Source organism: Stegostoma tigrinum, chromosome 12, assembly GCF_030684315.1.
Source record: "Stegostoma tigrinum isolate sSteTig4 chromosome 12, sSteTig4.hap1, whole genome shotgun sequence".
Classification (NCBI taxonomy): domain Eukaryota; kingdom Metazoa; phylum Chordata; class Chondrichthyes; order Orectolobiformes; family Stegostomatidae; genus Stegostoma; species Stegostoma tigrinum.
The window spans coordinates 59,637,530-59,663,657 of record NC_081365.1 but is presented as its reverse complement, the minus strand read 5'-3'; the positions used below and the strand labels follow the sequence as shown (position 1 = coordinate 59,663,657).

General features: G+C 40.9%; 1 protein-coding gene across 1 annotated transcript in view; it reads left to right on the top strand.

Annotated features, from left to right (window-relative positions):
* LOC125457112 (superoxide dismutase [Cu-Zn]-like) overlaps positions 1-25,859 on the top strand; it is a 45,463-nt gene extending 19,604 nt beyond the window's left edge. The window contains exons 4-5 of the mRNA XM_048540845.2: positions 1,531-1,648; positions 25,727-25,859. Coding sequence (XP_048396802.1) covers positions 1,531-1,648; positions 25,727-25,843 — 235 coding nt within the window. The 3' untranslated portion in view covers positions 25,844-25,859. The remainder of the gene's footprint in view (positions 1-1,530; positions 1,649-25,726) is intronic.
* Positions 25,860-26,128: the final 269 nt, after the last annotated feature.

The window sequence follows — 26,128 nt, the reverse complement described above, 5'->3', positions numbered from 1 at the left end:
CCAGAGGAGCTATCTTTCCCTTTCTGCAATCACCTGTAACTTATTCTGCATTAAGCTCAAATTAACTTATGATGGGATAAATCGGGTGACGTGGTTTAATATTTTCAGGTTTTATATTTAAAGGTGTTACCTGGGAAATGTGTAGTTTGATCACTTTTTTATTTTGGAGGCCCATGGAATTATAATGTCCTAAATCAAAGAAACTGCTTCTCCATTGATTTACAAGTAGTAACCAGAGAGGATTTTGTTTTAGGCAAAGAGGTTTTAGTGGGAATTCTGCTTTATGAAATATTGGTGAAAGAGGAGGAAAGAAAGAGCTATATGTGGCAATTTTGGTGGATTAAACCAAAATATCTGGCTTCAAATAGACCCATGAGATCTTCTAAGTGAGGAACTGTTTTTGCAGGTTTAAATTCACAAAGGAAACCTCAGCTGATCTAGTTTCTACATGTTAAACTTCCAAGACAGATTTAATTGTGAAACATCTTGACAACTAATAGCAGAGCTGGATACAGATCTAATTTTTCATGCCACTGATTCATTTTATATTATATCCAGACCTTCTGTAACAGCAGTTAGAGTGCAATCCTGTCCAACAATCCCGAGGCAGTCATTGCTATTTTCAGGAAAGTTGGAACATTACCATTTTAGTATGGCCCATAATAGAAACATGAAAGAACTATTCAATTCCATCGTTTTGTTACTTTCATACTTTATCACAATCAAATAAGACTGCATGTTCAGGTTGTTTGTGAACACCTACAATTAATTCTCCGCATCAATACTCAATACTTAGTGTATTGTAACAATTATTTCTTGGGAGAGGGAATATGGCTATCAAGATAAATCAACATCATTTCTGTCTTTGCCTTTGGTCATACAAAAGTTATCTGGTTTGAAGGACATTTGATTACTCGATGTCTATGTGTAACTGTGAAGTGGATTAGTGTGATTATAATTCATCTTTAAAACCACATAGAATTCTTCATTGGCAGGCTGTCTGAGTGACTTGGAAGTCAATCATGTAGTGGGGAAACTGACATTAAAGGTGAACTAGGTGCATCACAACTGGTATTAAAACTTGTCATGAATGGATTTGAAACAACCTCTTGATTTAGACTAGCACCATAACCACTGAACAACTAGATCCAGCTCGAAAGGATTACTGCATTGGATGAGATAAAAATATATCCACTATGGCAACGTAAAGATGTGAAAGTTAACTTGTGATGGGATAAATCGAGTGACGTGGTTTAATATTTTCAGGTTTTATATTTAAAGGTGTTACCTGGGAAATGTGTAGTTTGATCACTTTTATTTTGGAGGCCCATTGAATTACAATGCCATAAGTTTGTTTCTAGAAGCAATTAGACTGGAAAATTCTGGCCTGTTGCGTGACTGACTGTAGTCATGATGCTTTGCTCAATCAAAGGAAAGGCTTTGCAGCTACATAGCTTTATTAAAATTTCTTAAATAATGAATGAATACATTTTAAATTCTGATTAAATCACAATTCTTCAATCCATATAGACATGTAGGTGACCTGGGGAACGTAGAAGCCGATGAAAATGGAGTAGCTTGTGTTGATATGGTAGACCGACTTCTTCGCTTAGCAGGAAAGTATTCTATTATTGGACGTACCTTGGTGGTAAGTGTTAACACTACTAGACAGTACAGTATATCAGTACAAAGGCTATAGCGCAATTGGAAAAAATACCTTCTTCACCAAATTTCTCATCTTAGCAAAATAGAGTAAAAGATTGAGGCATCTCAGATTGGTATTCAGATGCCATTCTTCACCAGCACCATTGAAAGATCAAGTAAAATAAAAATCAGTAAAAATGTAATTACAAAAGCAAGTATTTCTAAAAAGATCATATTAATCTTGCCATTAACCATCCTTGAAAAGGTATAAATTAGAGCAATGTATTAAGTCTGCTTTGCATAAATTTTTAGAAAACCTTTGATAATATGTCACATTAGAGCCTCACTATAAGACTCATTGTGATTCGTCATAACTTAGAGCAAAGTGGGTTGTGTCCCCAGAAGCAGAATGATATGAAGGATGGCTGTAAGGCAAAAGATAGAGGGTGAGAGTTAAAGGAAGCCTGTCTAAATTTCAGAAAATGAGAAGTCGTGTCCTGAAGTGATCTGTGTAGGATCAACTCATTCAACATTGAACAATCTAAACTCATGACTTAGAGAAGTGATGTTAAAATTCCCAATTAAGTTAGGGAATTCCCTTTAATAAATTAGACATTAGGGCTACTAATGTGGAGGATTGCGCAAATAATAAAGTAAGATGTAAATATGCTTGCGGAGTGAGCAGACAAAAGGAAACTTCTTTGCAATTTAGCAAACTGTGAGGTGATTTGTTTTTCTCTGAAGAATAAGGACATCTCCTAGCTTCATTAAGAAATTAAATTCAGTAACAGAGCAGAGAGATCTTGGAAATACATATTGACATAAATGCATAAAAATTGCTAGACAAGTTGATAAAACATTGGAAACAGGTACTGGTCTTCCTACAAGAAAATATAATGATGACAACATTGAAATTATATTGTGACAGTGAGGCTTCACTTGGATTACTGCATGAAGTTCTGATCTCCATATTACAAGTAGAACATCGAAACACTGGAAAGAATACACAAGATTTGGAAAAAAAGCCAAGGTTATTGTCAGAATTAAAAGGCTGTAACTATCAACTAGGGAGCAATAAGCTTTTGTGACTTTTTCTCTGGAAAAGAAAAGACTAAGTGACTATTAATTTATCAGGGAGTTCAGTTTGATGGAGAGAGAGAAACTGTTTCCATTTGTGGGAGAATAAATGGATGTAACAATAATAAATGTTACAGATGTGGAGAGATGGTAAAGTGGTCCCTGCTTTTATGACCTCTTGACTGACTGAAGCTAATGTTTTTTAAAAAAGACAAGTGTTCTAACACCCTGAGTACTCTAACTCTAAAGAATAGACAAATTACAAGATTTCTGGTTGATTCGCAAAAGGATCATTTTGTTTTGTAACTCAACATATGTGATAGTGCCCTATGCCACGTGTGCATGTGCATGCAGACATAGAAGAAAAGGTGTGAGAAAAGCGGTACCATGCACCTAAATGTCTTAATTAGTCACCACCCTACTTGCTTGCTTTGTGATAAGGTCCTCAGAAACCTATTTTAAAACCAAGACGTCTCCTTGTCTATTCGGTACAATTATTTATAACTGCTCAGATAAAAGCAGCCATTTATGTTCGGGAATGATTTGTTACATTTTAGTATTTCTCAATAAAATGTCACAGAAAATCATTTGTATTCAATGCATTATCCAAACATTCCAGAGCCTGGCTGGGTCCATGTATTGTCAGAGAAAAGAATCACTTTACCTGGTGACAGGATGGGAGGCAAATTGGGTCTGGAGGGAATCAGAGGAAGTGGGGAGCAGATTTGGAATGGAGTAAAGGGATGGAGCCAAGTACAAAGCAGGAGCAGGAGAGTTGTACTGAATGGGAATCTGTTCCAGAACAGATAAAAGGAAGTCTGATCTCTAGGGAATTAAGGAGCATCAGTTCAAGTGGATGAAATGGGGTCCACTTCTAAGGATTGACGGGAGCCTGGGTTGAGAACAGATGAAGGTGGGTTGGAACTGGAACAAGTAGAGACTCAGTCTTGGAGGTGAGAGGTGTTGAAGACAGATCAGGCCAGGAGAGGGAAAATGTGGAAAGAGGTGACAGGGTCCAGAGTGGGGTAAAGGACTGTGAGGAAAGGTGGATCAGCTCCTGGGAGCTGAAAGGGGTTCAGATCTGAAGAGGCAATTAGGGGAATCTGACCTGAAGTGATGGACAGGGTGTCAAATCACAAGCAGGCAAAGAGGTGTCACCATTGAGTAGACGGTGGGGTGTTGACGCATAGGTATTGGGTCTGGAGTGTCTGAAGGGAGAAGCGCGTGAGTGAGACAGGGCTTTGAAATTGGCCTCAAGCTGTAGTTATCGGTGTGTAAGGTCGGCTGAATAGTTACTCAGGAGTTAGTCTATTTGATGAGAGTTAGCATATTTAGTTAAGAGACTAACATTTATCAGAGAACTGTTTCATTAATTTCTATGGAATCTTCCAAGTTCAGTGATTTCACTGGAACCTTTCAGAAGCTCTTAATCATAGGAAGATTGCCCACCAGAGTTTCCTCTTACCAATTCCTGAGGAGTCTGCCACAATCGAGATTTACAGGGACCCTCTGCATATCTTGTATGTATGCGTGTATAATGAGTGGCTGAATGACAGGCTTTAATGCACACTGCAGAAGGTCTCAAGGCTTAATTGTAGACTTCAGTGTAAGTTGCAAAACCAGGAATGCTTACACCTGAACTGCACAGAACATGAAAGGCAGAAAGCAGGAAGTGGCAATGACTGAACCGTCTGAAATTAAGAAAGCAGTGAAAGGGAAACTGGATAAATGGTGTGCTGCAGTCAGTCCAGGGTTTTGGATGTGTTCCTCTCTCAGTCCAGAGCCTAAGTTTCAGTGTGTCTGGAGCTGATGGCCACAGTCATTCAGAGTGATGAAGGGCCTATCATCCATAACAAAGGCCTCATTCTGTAGGGCTGGTAAAGGGAGGGAATGGTCACAGGGATGGTTAGAGTAGAAATCGAGGATTTGAAAGGTGAGGGGCAAGGGCCATATGGTTTTGTGCATGGAGCTGCATTTAAAGAACAGCAGAGCATAGGTGGCTTTGATTGGGGAGGGATAAGGTTCAGCTGAGGCAGTAGGACTTTCATGATGAAGGAAGGTTGGAGATCTGGTGGTGACAATGATGGTCATCTCATAAATGAGAGGATGGGTAGTGGTGGTATAATGGCTGACAAACTGGTGAGGAAAAACAGAATGGGAGAGGATGGGGCATGGAATGTGGTTAGTTCTCAAATGGCCCAGTGAGCAATTTGAGTCACACCATGCTGAAAGTTTCTCAAAACAACTGTGTTGAAGTAGATATTGCTGCAGCCATAAGGGGAGATGCCTGTTTTGAGGCAGTTGGGGGAAGTGCAATTGCATCTTGCATGGTTGGCCAAATGAAAGGTTTCTCATTAATCAGGATTCTAGTACATGGACATTCAAATTTATCCTTAAGTGTTGCTGGGTCAAAGTACTCAAAATCCCTCACTAACAGCATTGTGGGTCTACCCTTATATGGACACCAGCAGTTCAAGAAAACAGTTCAGCACCATTTTCTCAGGAATAAATAGGAATGGGCAATAAATGTTAGCCCACCCAACAATGTCCACAACACATGAATGAATTTAAAACAAGCTGCCTTCAATTGTTTACTTTGCCAGAATATCAGCTGTACTCAATATTTTATTGGACAATAATTACTTGTGAACCCATTGAGTTAATGTACATTTTTGCCTGATTGCCACTTCATGATGACTTATATTTAGTGAACAGTATAGCAAGAGAGGCAGATGCAATGCAGAAGCTATCTTATAGATCAAGGGAAGCATTATAAGCAGTGTCGTCATGTCAGGGCCACATTTGGAAGGATTCTGCTCAAAACATCTTCAAGGAAAGCTAATGTTGTGTCTGGGAAGGTGCACTAGCATAATTTTTCTCCCCTGGGCAATGTGCACTGGTCAAGTAAGTTGGCAAATGGAAAGTTAAAAGATGGCAGGAGAGGTGTATTACAGATGCATCATGTGTAAGTTCTTGAATGCCAGTTTAATCCAGGACGCGCACATCAGCAGTAAGTGTTTGATGTTTCAGCAACTTCAGCACTAATGTGGTAAGGAAGAGGAAAGTTATCTGGATAGTTTGTACTAGGAGGTAGTCACAACTCGTAGGATAGGGTGTTCTGATTTGGTCAGTGCTTGTGGACAGGAGAGTGTGACTGCTATTAAGGCAGGCAAGGGGACCAAGTAGGTAGAAGTGCAGAAATATCAGCGGTTGCAGTTGTCCAAAAGGTTTGTCTCTTTCATTTTGTCTGGTTAAGAATTGGAACTGTGTGTTGGATTAGCTAACTAAACTGTGGCTACTGTGTTACAGGATGCCATTCAAATTGGGAAAGCAAAAAGCAATATTGTGATAGTAACAAACAGTATAGTCAGAGGGATTCACATTGTTCTCTGAAGCAAAGAGTAAGAATCCTGGCAGTTGTATTCCCTTCCTGTTGTCAGGGCCAGACCATCAGCTTAGGACAGGAGTGAAATTTGCAGTGGGTGAGGAAGAAACCAGAAATTGCAGTCCATGTTGGCATCAACAAGAACGGCAGATCTAATAAGGAGATTATGCATAGTCAGTGTGAGGAGCTAGGCACCGAATTTAAGAAGCAGAACCTCAAAGGGCATAATCTCGGGATTATTACCTGACCTATGTGCACGCTGGCTTGAGGCGTATACGATTAGCGAGAAGAATTTGTGGCTCAAACACTGGGAGAAGTGGGTTGCAGTTTGTAGGGCACTGGTATTAGCACTGTGAGAAATGTTTCTTTCAGACAGTCTCCACTAGAACTTGCATGTCAGAACTGTACGATCCATCATCTGTGGTTCGTAAGAAAAGATAAAAATAATGAGTAGAATCGTATAGGGCTCTGAGGGATGCAATCATTCTGGTTTCCTGATGTCTAGTTTGTTGGGGGAGTCTCGCAAGATCATAATCAGAATATTAATAAGCTTTCAAAAAGGACCTTAAAAATATTAATAGTCATCAACTGGAAACCTGCTGCTGTCTGACGAGAATCTCACACCTCTCTTGAGAAATGTTACGAACAGAGCAATGTGATCTCGCTGTTGTTATTTGCCTTGTCCAGATGACTTGCTCAATGTTGCCATCTCACAAAATGTATTAAGACCTCTAAGATTCCACTCACTATCTTTAACTTCTCTGATTAACAACATGATGGATTGGTCCCTTGGAATCTCTCTTATCCATAAGAATGTATATATTATGCACATTCTGTACTTTTCCTTTGTCTGCTGCTTCATCTCTTTAAATTATTCTTTAATCTAATTTGTCAATTCCGTTTGAACAGTTGTGCTTTCAAGAAATGTACACCTCCAAATAACCTCCATGTTGGACACTGGACACCAGCATCTCAGGGTATGCTCCATTTGCAATGGCCACAAGTATGCCATATTCACAGACATTGGCATTAGGAGTGCAAACCTCAAAGAACCCTCGCAGCACATTTTTCTTCTAGTTGCAAAATGCTTCTGTACATCAGTGCTGCATCTCAAGCAGCACCAGAAACTATGATTTTAATGCTGCAGCCTGCATTTCCAGCTCTTCTAGTTGCAAAATGCTTCTGTACATCAGTGCTGCATCTCAAGCAGCACCAGAAACTATGATTTTAATGCTGCAGCCTGCATTTCCAGACTGTCATCACTCACTGGGCTTACCTGGATGTTGCTAGCTTTCCTATCTTCCATTTTTCCCCCTCAACCACAGATAACAGATTCTTATTACTATTGTCTTGCCACGCCTCCTCTAACAGTCTCCAGGCCAGGAAGCTTATCGTTGTTATCAGCAGGCTTCATTCATGTCAAGAGGATAGCCTTCAGTCAATGAATCTTGACACAATAAGTCAAGCGCAAGCTGCAGTATCACTGCAGGCACTGCTTGGATCGCCATAGTCAGGATCTTCTCCCGAGGGGTGAGGAGCCAAATGATGGGCAGCCCACCACCACACTTGATTGTTACTATGCTGTTGCAGGTCTTGTTCCTCAGGGAACGAGAGAGAAGCAGGTATCACAGAAAATGAGGGCAGAAAAGCTATTGCTAATGGTACAGTTGGGAGGCCTCCAAAGCGAGTGTGTATGTAGTGCAAAGGTTGGATGGCTAGTGGTAGTGTGGTTCAGGGTGGACAAGGGTGAGTTAAGAAAATTTAGTAGGCAACAGTGACAGTGATAGAGCATGAGAATTGGTGGGAAGCGGGAACACTTTCAGAGAGTGAGTGCGAGGTACATTGGAGGTGTGGAGCAGGTCAATGACCTCCTGTGGTGCTGGGCATTCTTATAAATGGCTAAGATTGCTTTAACTCAGGCGGTATAGCTGGATGAGCACAGTAGGCCGAGCAGGAAAGCTAAGATGCTGCTTGGACTGCTGTGTTCATCCAGCTCCACACCTTGTTATCTCAGATTCTCCATTATCTACAGTTCCTATTATCTTTTAACTCAGGTGGTGTTGAGTTGTTCACTGTCGGTTCTGGGGGAAGAGGATGTCCTGCCTATGTACCACCCATCCAGTAAGAGCTCAAGGATCCTGCCTGCAGTGCGAGCTGTCAATTTCCTCCTGTTTGCTGTATCCGGGGCAAATGGCAGCAATTGTGCAGTGCAGCTCTGGACTGACAGTTCTTGTCTGGGCATACAGTGGCCTTTTAAAGATGGCACATGCCCTGGATATGCCAACAAGTTCCAGGATGAGTTGTTTTGGGAATGGTGCATGATAAGATGGAGCAGAAATTGAATGTGATGCATGCTATAAGAGTGGAAATTGCAATTAATTTGGCGACACGTAAATGTAAAGAAAAATAATATTAACTGTGTAAAGACCAGTGGCAGATCAGAAGATTGGACAGAATATAAAAAAAGCAAAGAATGATAAAGGGGATAAAGTTGAATACAAGAGGAGTATATCTGAAAACAGAAGAGCAGATAATAATTTCTGTAAATACTTAATGAAGAAAAGTTAATAAAGTTAACAATGGTTCGAAAGAAAGCGAGAGGAGTCTGCAGAATTAGTAATGGAAAATAAAGAGACGCAGTTGATTTGATCAGATATTTTGCATTTGTCTTCACTATTGAGAACACCAGTAACTTGAAGTAAACTTGGAAATGGAACGGAGGGAGGAGCTCCAGAAAATCACAATCACCACAGTGGTGTTGCACAAATTATAGGAACTACTGGCTGGCAAATGCTCAAGACCTGATGGACAAGCCTTGTCGCCAGTGGATTTTAGAAGGGGTGACTCAGTTGAAACATAGGAACTCCTGAAAAGTCTGCCCAGGGTTGAGGTGGAGCATGTTTCCTATAATGGGAGAATATGGAACTATGGGTCGCTCATTTAAAACAAAAGGGTGGCAATTTTTCTTTTTCAGGTCATGAGTCTTGGGAATTCTCTTCCTAAAATGATGGTGGAAGCAAAGTCTTTGAATAACTTTAAAGTAGTGTTGGATAGATCCTTGATAAACAAGAGGCTAAAGGAAAGGTTATCAGGTGTAGATGGGAATGTGCAATTAAGGATACAGTCAGATTAGCTATGATCTCATGCTCATAGCTCCTGTTTGAGCCTTATTCTACATTTTTGGTTTTATTGCACTAATGCAAGCTGTGTGTGGTAGGAATGAGTACATGATGATACCAGCTGGTGATCTCTGTCCAATAAGTGTAGAAGGAACTTTAAGAAGACTGTCAGCAAAAGATGCATGTGAACAATGTGATTCATATATTTTTTTTCAATACCATTTACTTCGGATTCTTGAACTTTGAAATAGTGGCATTTTGGTTTCTGTATATATGAGCAAACGTAATGATTAATTTGTACGGAGGTTCCTGCTGTGATGCGACAGATGCATTCCTGGGAAGTGACGTGTTACAGAAAATCGCAGTCTATGGAAAAGGTGGGTTGGGGCCAACCAACAAAAAACACCCAAAATGACTCCAATCACTCAAAAGCGTAACACAAAGCATAGCACAGTTTTAACAAAAGCTTGGTTCATATATAATAATGAAATAACAGTAAATTTCATCACCTACTGTTAGAAAAAAATGTCAAGATGACTTGATGTTGGTGGAGGTTCTGAAGTAGTTGTGTTGTGGATGCAGTTCGTAGGGTGCCAAAGAAAATCTTACTTCACAAACTGCTGCCCTGCTACATTCTGCATTGTAATTGTTGTCTTCTAATCATTGCAACTGCTTCTCAATTCCCCTTTAGAATAGAAGATGAAACAGAAGTGGAAAGCTCCTGTGGTCCTGCATCTTGGACTTCCATCTTCTTCTGTTTTCCCTCTTGTTTGCGGGGAGGTGGTGTGAGGGATGAGTTGCGGGAAATGCGAGAGACACAGTTGAGTGCGTTTTCGACTGCTGTGGAGGGGAAGTTGTGCTCCTTGAAAAACGAGGACCTCTGGGATGTTCAGGAGTGGAATGCCTCATCTTGGGGCAGATGCGGCAGAGGCAAAGGAATTGGGAATAGGGGATGACATTTTTTGCAGGAATATGGGTGAGAGGAGGTGTATTTAAAAAAGGTAGCTGTCGGAGTCGATAGGCTTGAAATGGATATCGGTTTGGAGCTGGTTGCCAGAGATGGAAACAGAGGGTTCCAGGAAGGAGAGAGAGGTATTGGAGATGGTCCAGGTGAACTTAAGGTTGGGGTTGAAGGTGTTAGTGAAGTGGACGAACTGTTTGAGCTCCTCATAGGAGCACAAGGCGGCACCGATACAGTCATCAATGTAATGGAGGAAGAGGTGGGAGATAGGGCCAGTGTGGTTTCAGAAGAGTGATTGTTCCATGTATCCTACAAAGAGGCAGGCATAGCTTGCCCATGCAGGTACCCGTGGCCACCCCTTTGTCTGCAGGAAGTGGGAGGAATTGAAGGAGAAGTTAAGGGTGAGGACGAGTTCAGCTAAGCAGATAAGGGTGTCACTGAGGGGGACTGGTTGGGCCTGTGGGACAGGAAGAAGTGGAGTGCAACTGTATAGGGACTGGATGTCCATGGTAAAGGTTAAGTGTTGGGGACTAGGGAATTGGAAGTTTTGAGGAGGTGGAGGGCGTGGGTGGTTTTCCGGACTTAGGTGAGGAGTTCCTGGTACAAGGGGGAGAAAATGGAGTCAAGATAGATGGAGCTAATTTCGGCAGGGCGGGGCAGAAGCAGGCAGAGATAATAGGTCGACCAGGGTGGTCAGGTTTGTGGATTTTGGGAAGGAGATAGAAATGGGCGGTGCGGGGTTGGGGAACAATGAGATTGGAGGCTGTGGGTGAGAGGTCAAATGAAGTGATGAGGTTTTGGACAGTTTGGGAGATGTTTTGGTGGTCGGGGATGGGGTCATGATCAAGGGGATGGTGCCAGAGAGCTGGTGTCTGGCCTTGGCAATATAGAGGTCAGTGCGCCATACTACAACTGCACCTCCCTTGTCCATGGGTTTTATGGTGAGGATGGGGTTGGAGTGGCGGGAGTGGATGGTTGCACGTTCTGTGGGGGAGAGGTTGAGGCAATTGATGTCTTGGCGGCAGTTGGAGATGAGGTCGAGGGAGGGTAGGAGGCCTTGGGTGGTGTCCAGGAGGACGGGGTGTGTTGGAGATGGGTGAACAGGTCAGTAGAGGGAGGGTTAGGCTCACGATTAAAGTAGTAAATGTGGAGGCGGTGGAAAAACTGTTCAACATCCAAGTGAGTTGATGTCAGGGCGGAGGGGGATAAAGGTGAGCCCTTTACTGAGGACTGACTATTCAGCCTCAGTGAGGAAGAGGCGAAGACCTGGCAGGGCTGGGTGCTACTGTCTCCTTTGGAGCTGCTGGCTGTGGAGATGGTGGGCGGAGTGACATCGGCTGTGGGAGAGAATGAGGGTCCTTGATGCCAGCACAGAGACTGTTTCGGCATATGCTCAGGACAAAGTCCACGACTGATCATGTGATGTCAACTTTGGAATTGTGATACAGCCAACACGAAGTTCATGTCTTACAAATAGCGTTTCCTTATTTGTCAGTCGCATTATAGCCAATTCACGTTGCCAAACATGCATTGTTGGAGAAGCCTGTGTGAATATTTCAATAGCCATGATGATTTATTTCGAAACAGTATTAGAGATTTCGTGTGGGAGTTGACAACCCAAGTAGACAGTGTCATGCAAGATAATAAAGTGTGAAGCTGGATGAATGTGATGCAATAAGTTTTTGGGGTGGAAGATTTTCGAATTGTTTTTTGGACTTGTGTGGGGGGCGGGGGAGGTGGGGAACGGTGGAAAACTCATTGGAAAACTGCTTTTTTTTTTGTTAGTTTGTTTGAGGCAGTTTGCAGACATTTTAATGTGTAAAACAGTTGCTCCTGTGAAAAAGACGTAGTCTCAGATCTGTTAAAAGATTACCCCACTGTTAAGTTTAAAAGTTCCAGACCATAAATGTTTAGTTAAGCACCTGAAGGTGTTGTTTGAAGCTGACAATATGAGGGCTTCACAAAGTAGCTGTTAGTAATTTGAGATGAGGCATTGAAGCCAAAGTGAATATAAACTTTTTGGATGTGATATAGCAGAGAATTCTCTATGGAATGACTCTTAGAAAGGAGGGATTTTATGACAAGTATGATTGAATTTTACGGTGTTTCGAAATCTTGACATCAGTATTTTATGAAGATAGTTTGGTTTTTCTATTTTATCTTTATTTCTTTTGCATAATACGCTTCTGTTTTATTGTTAAACATGAATCTGCGGAATCTCGTTTGTGTTTCAATGAAAGACTACCTTGTTAACTCTTTTGAAAAAAGGTCCATCAAGCCAGATTTCAGCCTGCCACCTCACTTGTTAAGCTGCTGGAATTATAACAACTAGGGACTCTTGGTGGGATTTTTGATCTCGCTACACTTAACAGGAATGTGTGCCTTTTTAAAGTATTGAGTTGTTCTGAACAAAATGGCTGATGTGGAGGGAGGTTTATTGCATGAAATTTGAAGATGGCTTTGAAAGTTGCTAAGATTTTTCTACAAGTATTAAATATAAGGTGAATTATTTCAAGACTAAAGCCAAACTAAGTTAGCAGATAAAGAGATAAGAGAAGTAAAAGCAGGATCTCAAGAATGAGGCAGTTGATGTGATTAACCAATATTTAGAATTGGAAGAAATGAAACTGAATTTGCAATGTCTCAAACTTGAATTAGCTAAGATACAGAAAGAAATGAAAAGAATTGATTTAGAACATAGAACATAATAGCGCAGCACAGGCCCTTCGGCCCTCTGCACCGTCCTGTGAAACCAATCTGAAGCCCATCTAACCTACACTATTCCATTATCATCCATATGTTTATCCAGTGACCATTTAAATGCCCTTAAAGTTGGCGAGTCTAATATTGTTGTAGTCAGGGCATTTCACGCCCTCACTATTGAGTAAAGAACCTACCTCTGACTTCTGTCCTATATCTATCACCCCTCAATTTAAAGCTATGTCTCCTCGTGCTAGCCATCACCATCCAAGGAAAAAGGCTGTCACTGTCCACCCTATCAAATCCTCTGATCATCTTGTATGTCTCTATTAAGTTGTCTCTTAACCTTCTCCTCTCTAAGGAAAACAGCCTCAAGTCCCTCAGCCTTTCCTCATAAGACCTTCCCTTCATACCAGGCCACATCCTGGTAAATCTCTTCTGCACCCTTTACAATGCTTCCACATCCTTCCAATAATGTGGTGACCAGAACTGTACGCAATACTGCAAGTGCGGCTAAAGCGGAGTTTTGTAGAGCTGCAACATGACCTCATTGCGGTCATGACCAATAAAACCTAACACACCGCATGCCTTCTTATCAACCCTATCAACCTGGGTGGCAACATTCAGGGATCTAGGCATATGGACACCGTGATCCCTCTGTGCATCCACACTACCAGGAATCTTACCATTAGCCTAGGACTCTGTATTCCTTACTCCTTCTAAAGTGAATCACCTCACACTTTTGAATTGGATGATAGCTAAACAAAGATTGTTTAAAGATAGAAAGAATTAGAGGAAGAAAGAAAATGAGTATGAATGGAAACGGAGATGGTATTTTTAAAAAAAAAACTTGTACCTCAAAAAGTATGGTGAATTAGGGAACATGATTTGGCTATGAAAAAAACTTGGAACAAAAGAATGGAAGAGGTTCTACTCCAGGATTGTGTCAAGGTAAACTTGCAGGTTGAGTCAGCAGTCAGGAAGATAAATGCATTGTTGGCATTTATTTTGAGAGGACTTGAATATAAAAGTAGGGATGCCCTACTGAGGCTTTATAAGGCGCTGGTAAGGCTGCATTTGGAGAATTGTGTGCAGTTTTGGACCCCATATTCTCAGGAAGGATATACTGGCCCCGGAGCTAGTTCAGAGGACGTTCACAAGAATGGACCCAGGAGTGGAAAGCTTAACATATGAGGAACGTTTGAAGACACTGGGACTAGACTCATTGGGGTTTAGAAGGATGAGGGGGGATCTAATTGAAACTTTCAGAATACTGAATGGCCTGGACAAAGTGGATGTTGGGAAGATGCTTCCAGTGGTGGGAGAGTCTAGAAACCGTGGGCACAGCCTTAGTGAAGCAAAGACCTTTTACAATGGAGATAAGGAGACACTTCTTCAGCCAGGGAGTGGTGAATCATTAGAATTCATTGCCACAGAAGGCTGTGGAGGCAGAGTTATTTGGTATATTTAAGACTGAGATAGATAGTTTCTTGATTATCAAGGGGTTCAACCGTTATGGGGAGAAAGCAGGAGAATGGGGTTGAGGAACTTATGAGCCATGATCGAATGGTGGAGCAGACCCGAGTGGCTTAATTTACGCTCCTGTGTCTGGTGCTAGTTTTAGAGAACAGTTAGAAGGATGCCACAGTTGTAAAGGAAAAAGGCTAGAAATGCAATTAAAAAGTTGACGTGCCTCCATTTTGGCAAGACTGGACATTGCAAAACCAGTTGTTGGAACTTAAGTGGGAGATCAGTTGAGCAGCAGAAATAATTAAAGAATCTTCAGAAAAAGGGACAGCAGGATAGGAAATAAGCATCAGACATCAACAGTACAAAGAACAGCACAATGGTTCGAGAGATTAGCGGAACTGCTGATGCTGGAGAGTCTGAGATAACAAGGTGTAGAACTGGATGAACATAGCAGGCCAAGCGGCATCAGAGGAGCAGGAAGGCTGACGTTTCGGGCCTAGACCCTTTCTGAGGAAGGGTCTCGGCCCGAAACGTCAGCCTTCCTGCTCCTTTGCTGCTTGGCCTGCTGTGTTCATCCAACTCTACACCTTGTTATCCCTTGGCTAACGATACTGTTTGCCTTCTAGAGAAGATAATGAAGGCAAAATATTAATTGGAGGTACACCTGGTATTTGCAAACTGTCCTCATTATATAGTGTTGAATTAAGGATTGACTTAGTAAATGGAGAAATTGTAATGGGATGGTGGAACAGTCAATAGATACTGAATTGTTATAAGAGGAACTTATTGCTTGTTTCTAGACTCCTCCTTGTGACCAGATCTCAGACCTATAGAATTAAACAGGAAGAAAAGTAGTCTATTAAACAGGCAGTTGATTTGGCAATTTCACCAAAACGAATGAGGAAAGAAAATGTTTTGCCCATATATTGTAATAGTAATTCAACAAATGGATACCAATTGAAAAAGTCTTATTGAAGAATGGTTCCGACCTGAAACGTCACCTTTCCTGCTGCTCTGAAGCTGCCTGACCTGTTTGTTTCTCCAGCTCCACTATGTTGTGTCTGACTCCAGCATCCGCAGTTTTTGTTATCTCTTACTAAACACCGTCCTTGGAAGTTGGACAGGGACAATACTGGCATGTTATTATTTGAAAAACAAAGTAAGTGGAGATCATCTCAACAACCCCATTAAGGAATGGACAGTGGTTCATCAGACAGCAGTCCCATCTGTATTATACTGACATTTTGCGGGTGGCTGTCAAAATTCTGGTGGCTTGTCACTTGGGTATTAGCAAAACACAGGCTAAATGTTAAAATATATTTACAGGTCAGGTTTGTGTAACAATGTCATTAACTTTTGCCAGACATATCTACAAGTCTAGTCATGGTAAAACCCAACTCTCAATTAAAATTGCGTCTATAACTGTGATTCCAGTTTTTGAAGAACCATTTAATAGTTTATGTAGGATCCCTGCATTTTTGAACAATTATGAATGTTTCCACAGAGCCTTGAGGGAAAATTACTGCAAAGGTGGTAGTGAAAATTATAGTTCAAAGTTTTGTTTTAAAACCAGGTATGGATTATTTAATCAGATTAAGATTGTTCCAAATATATGTTACAAATCTTCAAAGAAATTATGAACAGTTTGGAATAAAACAATTTACATTGTTTGCTCATCACCCACCACTCATTTGAAAGATAGCATCAAACAGTGAAGCGCATCATTCGGGCTTTTTGCCAAAAATGTCCTACTTGATTTAGGGAAAGGAGGTTTTTTTTGTTACTATTTGCCAGATGAATTCACAGGACTTGCTTCTTTTCAACTAGTATTTGGACTTGAGCTGAGACCCCAGTTCCTCCTCTCATTACAGCCTTCGTTCAAACATGGATAAAAGAGTTTAATCCCAGAGGTGCACTGAGTGAGCACCCTTGATATTAAAGCCATATTTCAGTGAATGTGACACCAAGGAGTCCTAGTAAAAATGGAATCAAGAGGCAAACTCTCCCCTGGTCATGATGGGCACACCTGAAAATAGTTATGGTTATTGGAAGTCAGTCACCTCAGCTCCAGGACATCTCTGCAGGTGTTTCTTGGCGTAGTGTCCTTGGCCGAAACATCATCAGCTTCCCTTCATCATATGGTCAGAAGTGGGGACTTTTACTGATGATTGAACAATGTTTATCAACACTTGTGGCTCCTTAGATACTGAAGCAGTTCGTGTTCAACAAGATCTAGGTAATATCCAGGCTTGGGTAAAAAGTAGCGAAGTAACATTTGTACCATACAAAGGTCAGGCAATGACATTTACTGATATTAGATAATCTAATCCCCACCCCTTGATAGTCAATGGTGCTACCATTACAATGTCTACTGTCAACATCCTGAGGATGAGTATTGACCAGGAGTTCAATGGAATTTTCCATGTAAATATAATGGCTACAAGAACAGGTCAGAAGCTAGGAATACTGTGGTGAGTAACACACATCTTGACTCACCGAAGCCCATCCACCATCTAAAGGGACAAATGAGATTTCCTGAAGCAGAGTTTTTCAGGAAATCACTGCAAACATGATGGTGCAAAGGTTAGTTTAAAGTTTTTGAAGCTGAAAGTAATGTAATTGTCCCCACTGCTTGAAGGAATGCAGATCCAACAACACTCAAGAAGCTTGACACCATCCAAGACAAAGCAGCCCACTTAATTGGCACCACATCTACAGCATCCAATAGTCGGTAGCAGCAGTGTGTACTGTCTAAAGATGCACTGTATAAAATCACCAAATATCCTTATGCCACACCTTCCACACCCACAGCCACTTCCCTCTGGGGCATGATGCATGAGAATACCACCACTTACAAGTTCCTGTCCAAGCCACCCATCATTCTGGCTTAGAGGCATACAGATATACAGCACAGAAACAGACCCTTCGGTCCAACTTATCCATGCCGACCAGGTATCCTAAATAAATCTAGTCCCATGTGCCAGCATTTGGCCAATATTCCTCTAAACCTATTCATGTACCCGTTCAGATGCCTTTTAAATGTTGTAATTGTACCAGCCTCCATTACCTCTGGCAGTTCATTCCATACATGTGCCACACTCTGCTGAAAATGTTGCACCTTAGGTCCCTTTTAAACCTTCCCCCTCTCACCTTAAACCTATACCCTCTAGTTTTGGACTTCACCACCCCTTGGAAAAGACTTTGTCTATTTACCCTACCCATGCTCCTTATAAGGTCACTCCTCAAACTCTGGCACTCCGGTGAAGTAGCCCCAGCCTGTTCAGATTCTCGCTATAGCTAAACCCTCCAACCTTGGCACCATCCTTGTAAACCTTTCACAACATTGGTTTTGGAATGCTGCATGCAATTCTGGTCTCCCTGCTCTAAGAACAATGTCCTGCACAGTCACAACATGACCTCAACTCCTTTACTCAACGCAGTGACCAATAAAGGCAAGTATACCAAATGCCTTCACTATCCTATCTACCTGCAACTCCACTTTCAAGGAACTATGAACCCGCAGTCCAAGGTTTCTTTGTTCAGGAGCACTGCCAAGAAGTTTACCACTGCAGATGCTAGAGTCAGAGCCACCACATGCCGAGCAGTATCAGAAGTCTAGGAAAGTTGACAATTTCTCCAGCTACACACTGTCATCTCTGACTCCAGCATCTGCCCTTCTTGTTATCTCTGAGCTGCTTACTACTTGCTGTCCACGACACACACACCTGAAGATCTTCATCCCGGCACCCACCCTGAACATAGATGCATATATAATTGGATTCTATATATACAATTCATGATTTTATTAATTTACTACTCCTCAAATCCTAGCCATCTCTGATAGAAACAATATAATCGTGAAATTGAGGAAAGAAGCAACCCTTTTCGCCAGGGAAGTAAATGTGTGAAGCTGAGAGACCAAATAATGACAATAAATTTAAGAATGACAAAGCTGAAACAAACTCTCCAGAGTATGCTCCTGGATGTAAGTTTGCTCACTGAGCTGGAACGTTAGTTTTCAGACGTTTCGTCACCGTTCTCGGTAACATCATCAGTGAGCCTCCGATGAAGCGCTGGTGTTATGTCCCGCTTTCTATTTATCTGTTTAGGTTTCCTTGGGTTGGTAATGTCATTTCTTGTTCTTTTTCTCAGAGGATGGTAGATTGGCTCCAAATCAACCTGAGCTACAAATCTTCTCAAAACTCGCTAGTATGCTCCTTCCCTGCATTCCCTTTAATTGCTGCAAATGAACAGTATCTATTTGTGATCCTTCAAAGGTCACCGGAACTGAAATGTCACCTCTGATTTTTTCTTCACAGATGCAGTCAGACCTGCTGAGCTTTTCCTGCGACTTCTGTTCTTGTTCCTGATTTACAGCATCTGCAGTTCTTTCGGTTTTTATTTAGTATCTATCTGTCTCGCTCTCTCCCTGGATTGGAAAAGAAATGGAAAGAGAGTAGCATTGCTTTGCTCCAAGATGTTGCAGAGAGAAACTTTCACTCTGAACCTCCAAAATATATCTCTAATTCACTGCCGCTGGTTCAGAATCCTGGAATTTCCTCCCTGGGGGTGTTGTAATTCAGCCTATAGCACATTGCTGTAGCGGTTCAAGAAGGCAGCTCACCATCACCTTCTCAAGGGCAACTAGGGATAGGAAGTAAATGCTAACTATCCATTGGCACCCCACGAATGAATAAAAAAGGGCCACTTAAATTAGTTAAGGAGAAATTGGTGAACTGCAGCTCAAACTTTCAGCCCATGTTACAAATTTTGGAGACCGTTTGACCAGGTAATGTAACTTGGCTAAAATGTGTTTAAAAGATGCATAACCAACCATGTGTGACACATAGCAGGTAAAAAGGCCAAATCTTGAAATATTTTGATGGAGACAAGATTTTAATGTTACCTGACCTGGGGAATCAAAAGCAAGTTTGCTGGACCTTATTCAAAATCAAAAAGAAACTTGATGTGAATTATGTAGTGAGTACTTCGGCCAGGAAGATGACTATGTGTCACAATGGAACTTGCTTGGACACAGAACAAACTGATAGACAGGTGGTTTCTCCAGTAAACTCATCACAGGCCATTATGGATATTATGCCATGCTACAACTCTGAAATTAAAAATCCCAGTTTGAGAGTTTATAGTTTGTGAGCATAACAAAGATTAAATTTAAAAAAGAGAGAAATGCGGAATGACGATGGTGCATAGAATAATGATTGCCATAGAGTAGTTGAAATAGGTAACATGAATGCCTTTATGGATAGGTTTTGTGCAAAGGTAAGGGAGAAAGGAATAGAAATGAGGCAGGGATTTGAGCTTGCAGAAACTCAGAATTGGCCTCTTGGCTGGACAGTCCAGCCTTGCTATGAAGGATGAGAGCATCACAGCCACCTGGAAATTCACCACCAAGCAGATTTGCACTTACTTGTGTTGAGCCATTAGTCACTTAACCTATCAAGGTTGCTTTTAATTTTATGCTCCTGTAGGCATTACTGAGATAACTCTAATCTTTGTGTCATCAGCAAACCTGCATTTTTATTTTATTGTGTCATCTTGGTTATTAATAAATAGTGACTTTCATTTTATTTCCATACACATTGTTAGATATCATTTCCCTCCAATTTGAGTGCATATTGATTATCTCTATTTCTGCACGCTGTGATACCTAACAAAGTTTCAAACTAGGAAATAATTTTCCTTCAGTTCTATAAGCTAACAACCTTTTATATGGAAGTAGTACCCTAGGATTTATCAGTGGGGTGTAAATTACATATGATAAGAACTAGGAGCAGGAGTAGGCAGTTCAGCCCCTGAGCCAGTTTCACTAGTTGATATGATGATGGCTGATCTGATCTGGCCTCAGCTCTGCTTTACTGCCACTCTCCATACGTTTCAACCCATTACTACTTTAAAAATTTGTCTCCTTAAATGCACTCAATGTCTTGCATTCACCACTCTGGGTCAGTGAATTCCACAGATTTATGACCTAAATTCGCCATCCCTTATCCTAAAACTGAGTTCTCGATCTAGATTGCCTCACATGAGGAAACATTCTTTTTACATCTACTTTGTCAATCCCCCTTAGCATTTTATATACGTCAATAAGATCTCCCCTCATTCTTATTCATACAATTTCCTAATGACACACGTTAAACTAACTGGTCTGTAGCTTCCTACTTTCTGCCTCCCTCTCATTTTCAATCGGGCGTTGTATTAGCATTTTTCCGATCAACTGGAACTTTTTCTGCATCCAGGAAATTTTTGAATATTATATCTAGTTGGCCTACAATTTCTGTTGCCACAACCTTTAAGACTCTAGGATGTAGGCCATCAAGTCTTGTTTGCCTTAAGTCACTAGTGATTTCCCATAGTAATGGTGATTGCTTTAAGTTTGTCCATTTCTATACCTCTGTTACTATTGTGATGGTATTAGCATCCTTCACCATGAAAACTGAAGCAAAATATTGATGCAGTAATTCTGACGTCTGTGTTCCCCATGATCGACTCCCCAGTCTCATCCACGAAGTGTCCAATGTTCACTTTTGCAACTCTGTTCCCCTATGTTTGTAAAAGCTTTTATTATCCATTTTTGTTTTGCATTAGTTTTATTTCATAATTTACCTTTGCTCTTTTTATGAATTTTTAGAAACTGTTTGGGAAATTTTTAAAGACCAGTAATCTTCCAGCCTGTCACTCACGTTTGCAATATGGTATGCCTTAGTCTTTGTCTTTACATTATCTTTTACTTCCTTACTTAGCCTTGCATGTTTGTTTCCGCCCTGAGAATCTTCCTTCCTTTCTGGAATATATTTTATTTGGAGGATTTGTGTAACTCCTTCAATATATGCCACTGCTCATCAACTCTCCTACCTCGGTGTCTTCAGCCCTGTCCACTGGGGCCAGATCTGTACTCTTGCATTACAACTCCAGAACATTAGTTTGGGACTCCAGTTTCTTGCCCTCGGACTAAATTTGAAATTCTAGTAGGCTACGGTCATGCTTCCCTTAGAGAGTCTTTTACAATAAGATCATGAATTAATCTCATCATTGTACAATGCCAAATCCAGAATAACCTGCTGTTTGATTGTTTCTTAGAGATTGATTCTACAACATATCACTCTAATACTTTCAATGAATTCTGCCTCAAGGCAACCCTTGCCAATTTGATTAATCCAGTCTAAATCTGTATTAAAATCATCGATCATTGCTGCTGTATCTGTCCCCCAGTATTTCCTGCTTTATACTGTACCACACTGTGGGACCACTGTTTGTTTACTTAAAATTACTCCAACCAGGGAGTTATTTCCCTCACTATTTCTTACTTCCACCCAGGCTGATTCAGAGCAAGGGATTTATTGTTAAACTTGCCCTAAGCACTGGTTTGACCTCAACTGAAGAACTTAATGCAGTTCTGGGCATTGTAACTTAAAAAGATGTAAACATATTAGAGATGGTGCAGAAAAGAAATTCATAGAACGGTTCCCTGGAGGAAGAAGTTAAGATACGTGTATGGATTAGAGAAGTTGTGACTCTTTTCCTTGGAGAACAGAACATAGAGTTATTCAAAAATATTGGCAAAAGACTTAAAATAGTAGAAGAAACAAAAAAGTGACACAAGGCAAGTCTTTTCTTCATGAAGCAGGATGCACCGAGAGTGTGGTTCAGTCAAGGCATTTTAGAGGAATTTTGATTTTTGTTTCGTAAATCTGCAAGCTAAAGGGAAAAAATTGAAGTAATGGCACTGAATTGCTGCTTCAGGGAGCCAACAGACTAAGTGGGTTATTTGGCTTTTCTGTGCTGTAATCATTTTTATGGTGTGCTTTTGAATCTAATTGTCTATAAATCCATACACAGTAATAACTTCCACAGGTGTTCTGATTTCAGTGCTTCTGGTTAGTTTGGATAAACGCACGGGATTGCATTTTGGTAAAACAAACAAAGGGCAGGAATTGTACAGTTGATGGTAGGAGCCTGGATAGCGTTGTCAAATAGAGAGACCTAATGGTTCATATACATAGTTCTTTGAAAGTTGTATCACAGGTGGACAGGGTGGTTAAGAAGGCATTTAGCCTTCAATGCTCAGACCATTGCGTATAGGAGTTGGGACATCGGTTTTCATGGACATTGGTGAGGCCATGTTTGAAATATTGTGTACAATTCTGGTTACCATGCTACTGGAAAGATATTATTAAATAGGAGAGGGTTCAGAAACAAAATTACCAGGATGTTGCGGATTGGAGACTGAGTCATAAATATAGGCTGGGACTTTTTTTACTGGAGTGTGGGAGGTTATGGGGTGACCTTATAGATGTTTATAAAAATCACGAGGGACATAGTTAAGGTGAATAGCAAAGGTCTTTTCCCAAGGGTGGGTGATTTGAAAACTAGGTGGCATATTTTTAGGCTGAGAGGAGAAAAATTTAAAAGAAGCCTTAAGACAACTTATTCATACAGACGGTGGTTCGTATGTGGAATGAACTGCCAGGTGAAATGGTGGATGCGGTTACATTTGGACAGGTACATGAATTGGAAAGGTTTGGAGGGATGTGGGCTAAATGCAGGGAAATGGCTCTAGTTTAGTTTGGGAAACCAGGTTGGCATGACGTGTTGGACTGAAGGGTCTGTTTCCATGCTGTAAGCTCTCAGACTGACTCAAAAAAAGCCTTGTTAGATGTGACAAATCCATATTGCCTTTCTGATCAAGAGAACTTTAAGTGCACCCTGTGTTCCTAAGTAGATTCCAGTAATTTCCTTTAATAAACATTGAAGTAATAGGACTGTACGGCTTGGTTCCTTTCTTTGTTATCTTTCTCAATGGTCTCAATTTTCCAGTCCAAGGGGATGGTTTGAGATTTGGAAGACAATGGCAAAATCACATGCAATTTTCTCGTCTCAGTGAAAATCATATATCTATGTCTGTCGTCAGTGCCATTATCTTTTCTTGCCGGGAGTAATGAAACTTATCTGAAGGTAGAAGTTTTTAAGAGATACCTCTAGTGTTTTATGTAGCTGGGATGTATTCACATTATATGTGAAATCTAAGTTTGTGGTAGCTTTGTTGCATCAGCTAACCTTCTTTAACTGTAGTTAAATTTTCAGAAAATAATCACCTTTTTCCACTGTTTCAGCGATTTTAATAATCTGACAAGTGTTTGGAGCTGTAGCTTTCTTGGATAATTGGAAAGAAAAGCTTAAGACTTATGTAAAAAGATCTTTTAAAATATTGAACATCTTACATTTTATCTATCTTAGTTTGCTGCACACAACTTGATTTTGTTTTAGAAATATCATTACCAGTCAGTTAAGCTGTGTGCATTGAAATTTGACAGCATGTTTTTCAGTGCTGCTACCAGGGTTAATCAGTCTTGGTTCATTCTGTGGGCAAAAACCTTCAAATAAGATGGCCAGCAGAGCTAAGGAAAGATCCTGGGTAAAATTATACATTTGTTTAAGTGCTAGTTGCATCGAATTTTTTGGAGGTTTTTCACTGTGAGGTCTAACTAATTTTGTCACTATATCTTATCAATCTTTACCATACCTTGTTAATTATCTAACCCACCCCCATGATGCCACTATCTTGTCCAATTCCAGTCCCATCTTAGGATTCACTGTCCCATCAACAACTTGTCACTTCCAGGACATCTCAGATTGACCAGCATCCCTGGTGCAGTGCCATCTTTAAAATGCTGGTTTGTATCTGACAAACACTACATTTTTGGAGTAGAAAGGGAAATATGGCAGGCCACTCTTCTGGCAGTGGCCAGGAGATCCTGCTGGGTGGGAAAAAAGTGCCCTCTTACCCCCAGGACCTGCAGTGGTGTCCATGACACTCAACTTTGCGAGCCTGATCCAAAGTTGTGATTCGACTCCTGTGCGGTCTAAGCTATCTGGAGGAATACACAACAATGTAGGAAGAAGACCAGTGACCTCTCTAATCTCATTGTAAGTGCTGCCATCTTCTAGCACTACTGTATCCACCTCCCACTATGCTCATGATTGCCTGGTCTTCCCTTGTGCTGTTACCCAGCTGAGTCCTCTGACACCACTAACTCCATCTGCTCTCCATGCTGTCCGCTCACTTCGTCACCTTTCAGGCCTAAGATTAACAGCTGTGCTGCTCTTATTCTATTCTTTCATTTCCCTCAATACCTGCTTCTCTCATGCAAGACCAATAGGGCAGTAAAGGTGAAAACAGATGATGGGCTGCCTGACAGTTTGCTCTTCATCCCTTAAGTGGAGAACATCTAACTACCCTAAGCAACTGACTGGCTGTGTTCAAACTGTTGGGCCAGTACCAGTGGATTCCCTTGATTTTGTGTGCTGAGACCCAACTGAATGTTGTCTCCCTTGACTTCCCTGAGAACGGCTGATACCCACAATAAGCTTTGTTTTTGTTACTGCACTAATTAGCAAGACAATACAGTAGTACTGAATTCTACGTACTGGCTGAAGGGACATCCAGGTAGTTTGAAGTAAGTGAACGCTCTGATGGAAAGCAAACAGGTTGGATATGCTGTCTGGTTCAAGCCGTGAGATGGTACTTGTTACTAACTGCAGTGTCCCAAAGCAACAATGCAGTTATAGTTGCTGGTTTCGCCTGAGGTGCAGAGGCTGCCATATGTCAGAGGCGAATGCATGTGGACATAAGGTGCATAGGACTGGTGCTTGTGGAACGTGCCCTGAGGCGTTGGTGCTGAGTGTCCAACATGGAGACCATTGTGCTAACTTCCATGTTGATAGTGCTTGACTTCTTATTTATTGGGCCCATTTATATGATAGGAAGTAGAATATTCGAGATGAGTTGTGGCATTTTAATGAGCAATAATTCCCCTTAATTGGCAACTTGTCACTAAGCAAAATGCAGATGCAGCAAATTTCTCCCATCAAGCTAGGTCTCGTCAGACCTCTCCCTACAATTCTACCATAACCCATTATCATTCAGGCCCCTATAAGATTTCACTCCATCTTACTTTCAAAGTTTCTAAGTGTACCTCTTGCGATTTATTTTTAATCCAGTTGATAGAAATCATTTAGAACTTTGACATGTAAATTAGATTTCTTTTAAAGATATCACAAGTATCCTTTGTCATGAAATGTAATGTAGTTTGCATTTAAAATCTATACCTTAATATACTCTCATTTTAAACTCACCTAAATTTGCATTCCTCATTTAAACAATTAGAACTGTACTCCCTTTTTCTTGCACATAAATATACTTCAGATTGATTTGTTGTGACCAAAATTGTACTTTCTAAAACACTTCATATGAGTGCAGTTAATATCTTGCAAAACAACTTACTTGAATTTTTAAATCATCTGCTTTTACTGACGTGAGAAACTGATTGTGATGTATTTTTCCCTTTTAAGGTTAATGAAAAGGAAGATGATCTGGGCAAAGGTGGTAACAAGGAGAGTCTTGAATCAGGAAACCATGGAGCAGGCGTAGCCTGGGGTATAATTGGAATAGATGAGGACCCTAAGTAAATATATTGTAAAAAATTGTAATACTATACTGATTTCATAGACATAAGTCTGTAGTCCTTGTTATACATCAGCAGTTGATTCAAAATTGCATAGTTAATTTTGCATTGTTTTGAACAACATGCATGCACTTATACACTGTATGTTAGGAATTTAATCCTCTGGAGTTGCTGGAAAAGCACAGCAGGTCTGGTAGTAGCTGTGAAGAAAAGAACCAGAGTTAAAGTTTCAGGCCCGGTGACTGAAATGTTAACTCTTTTTTTTTTCTTCACAGATGCTGCCAGACCT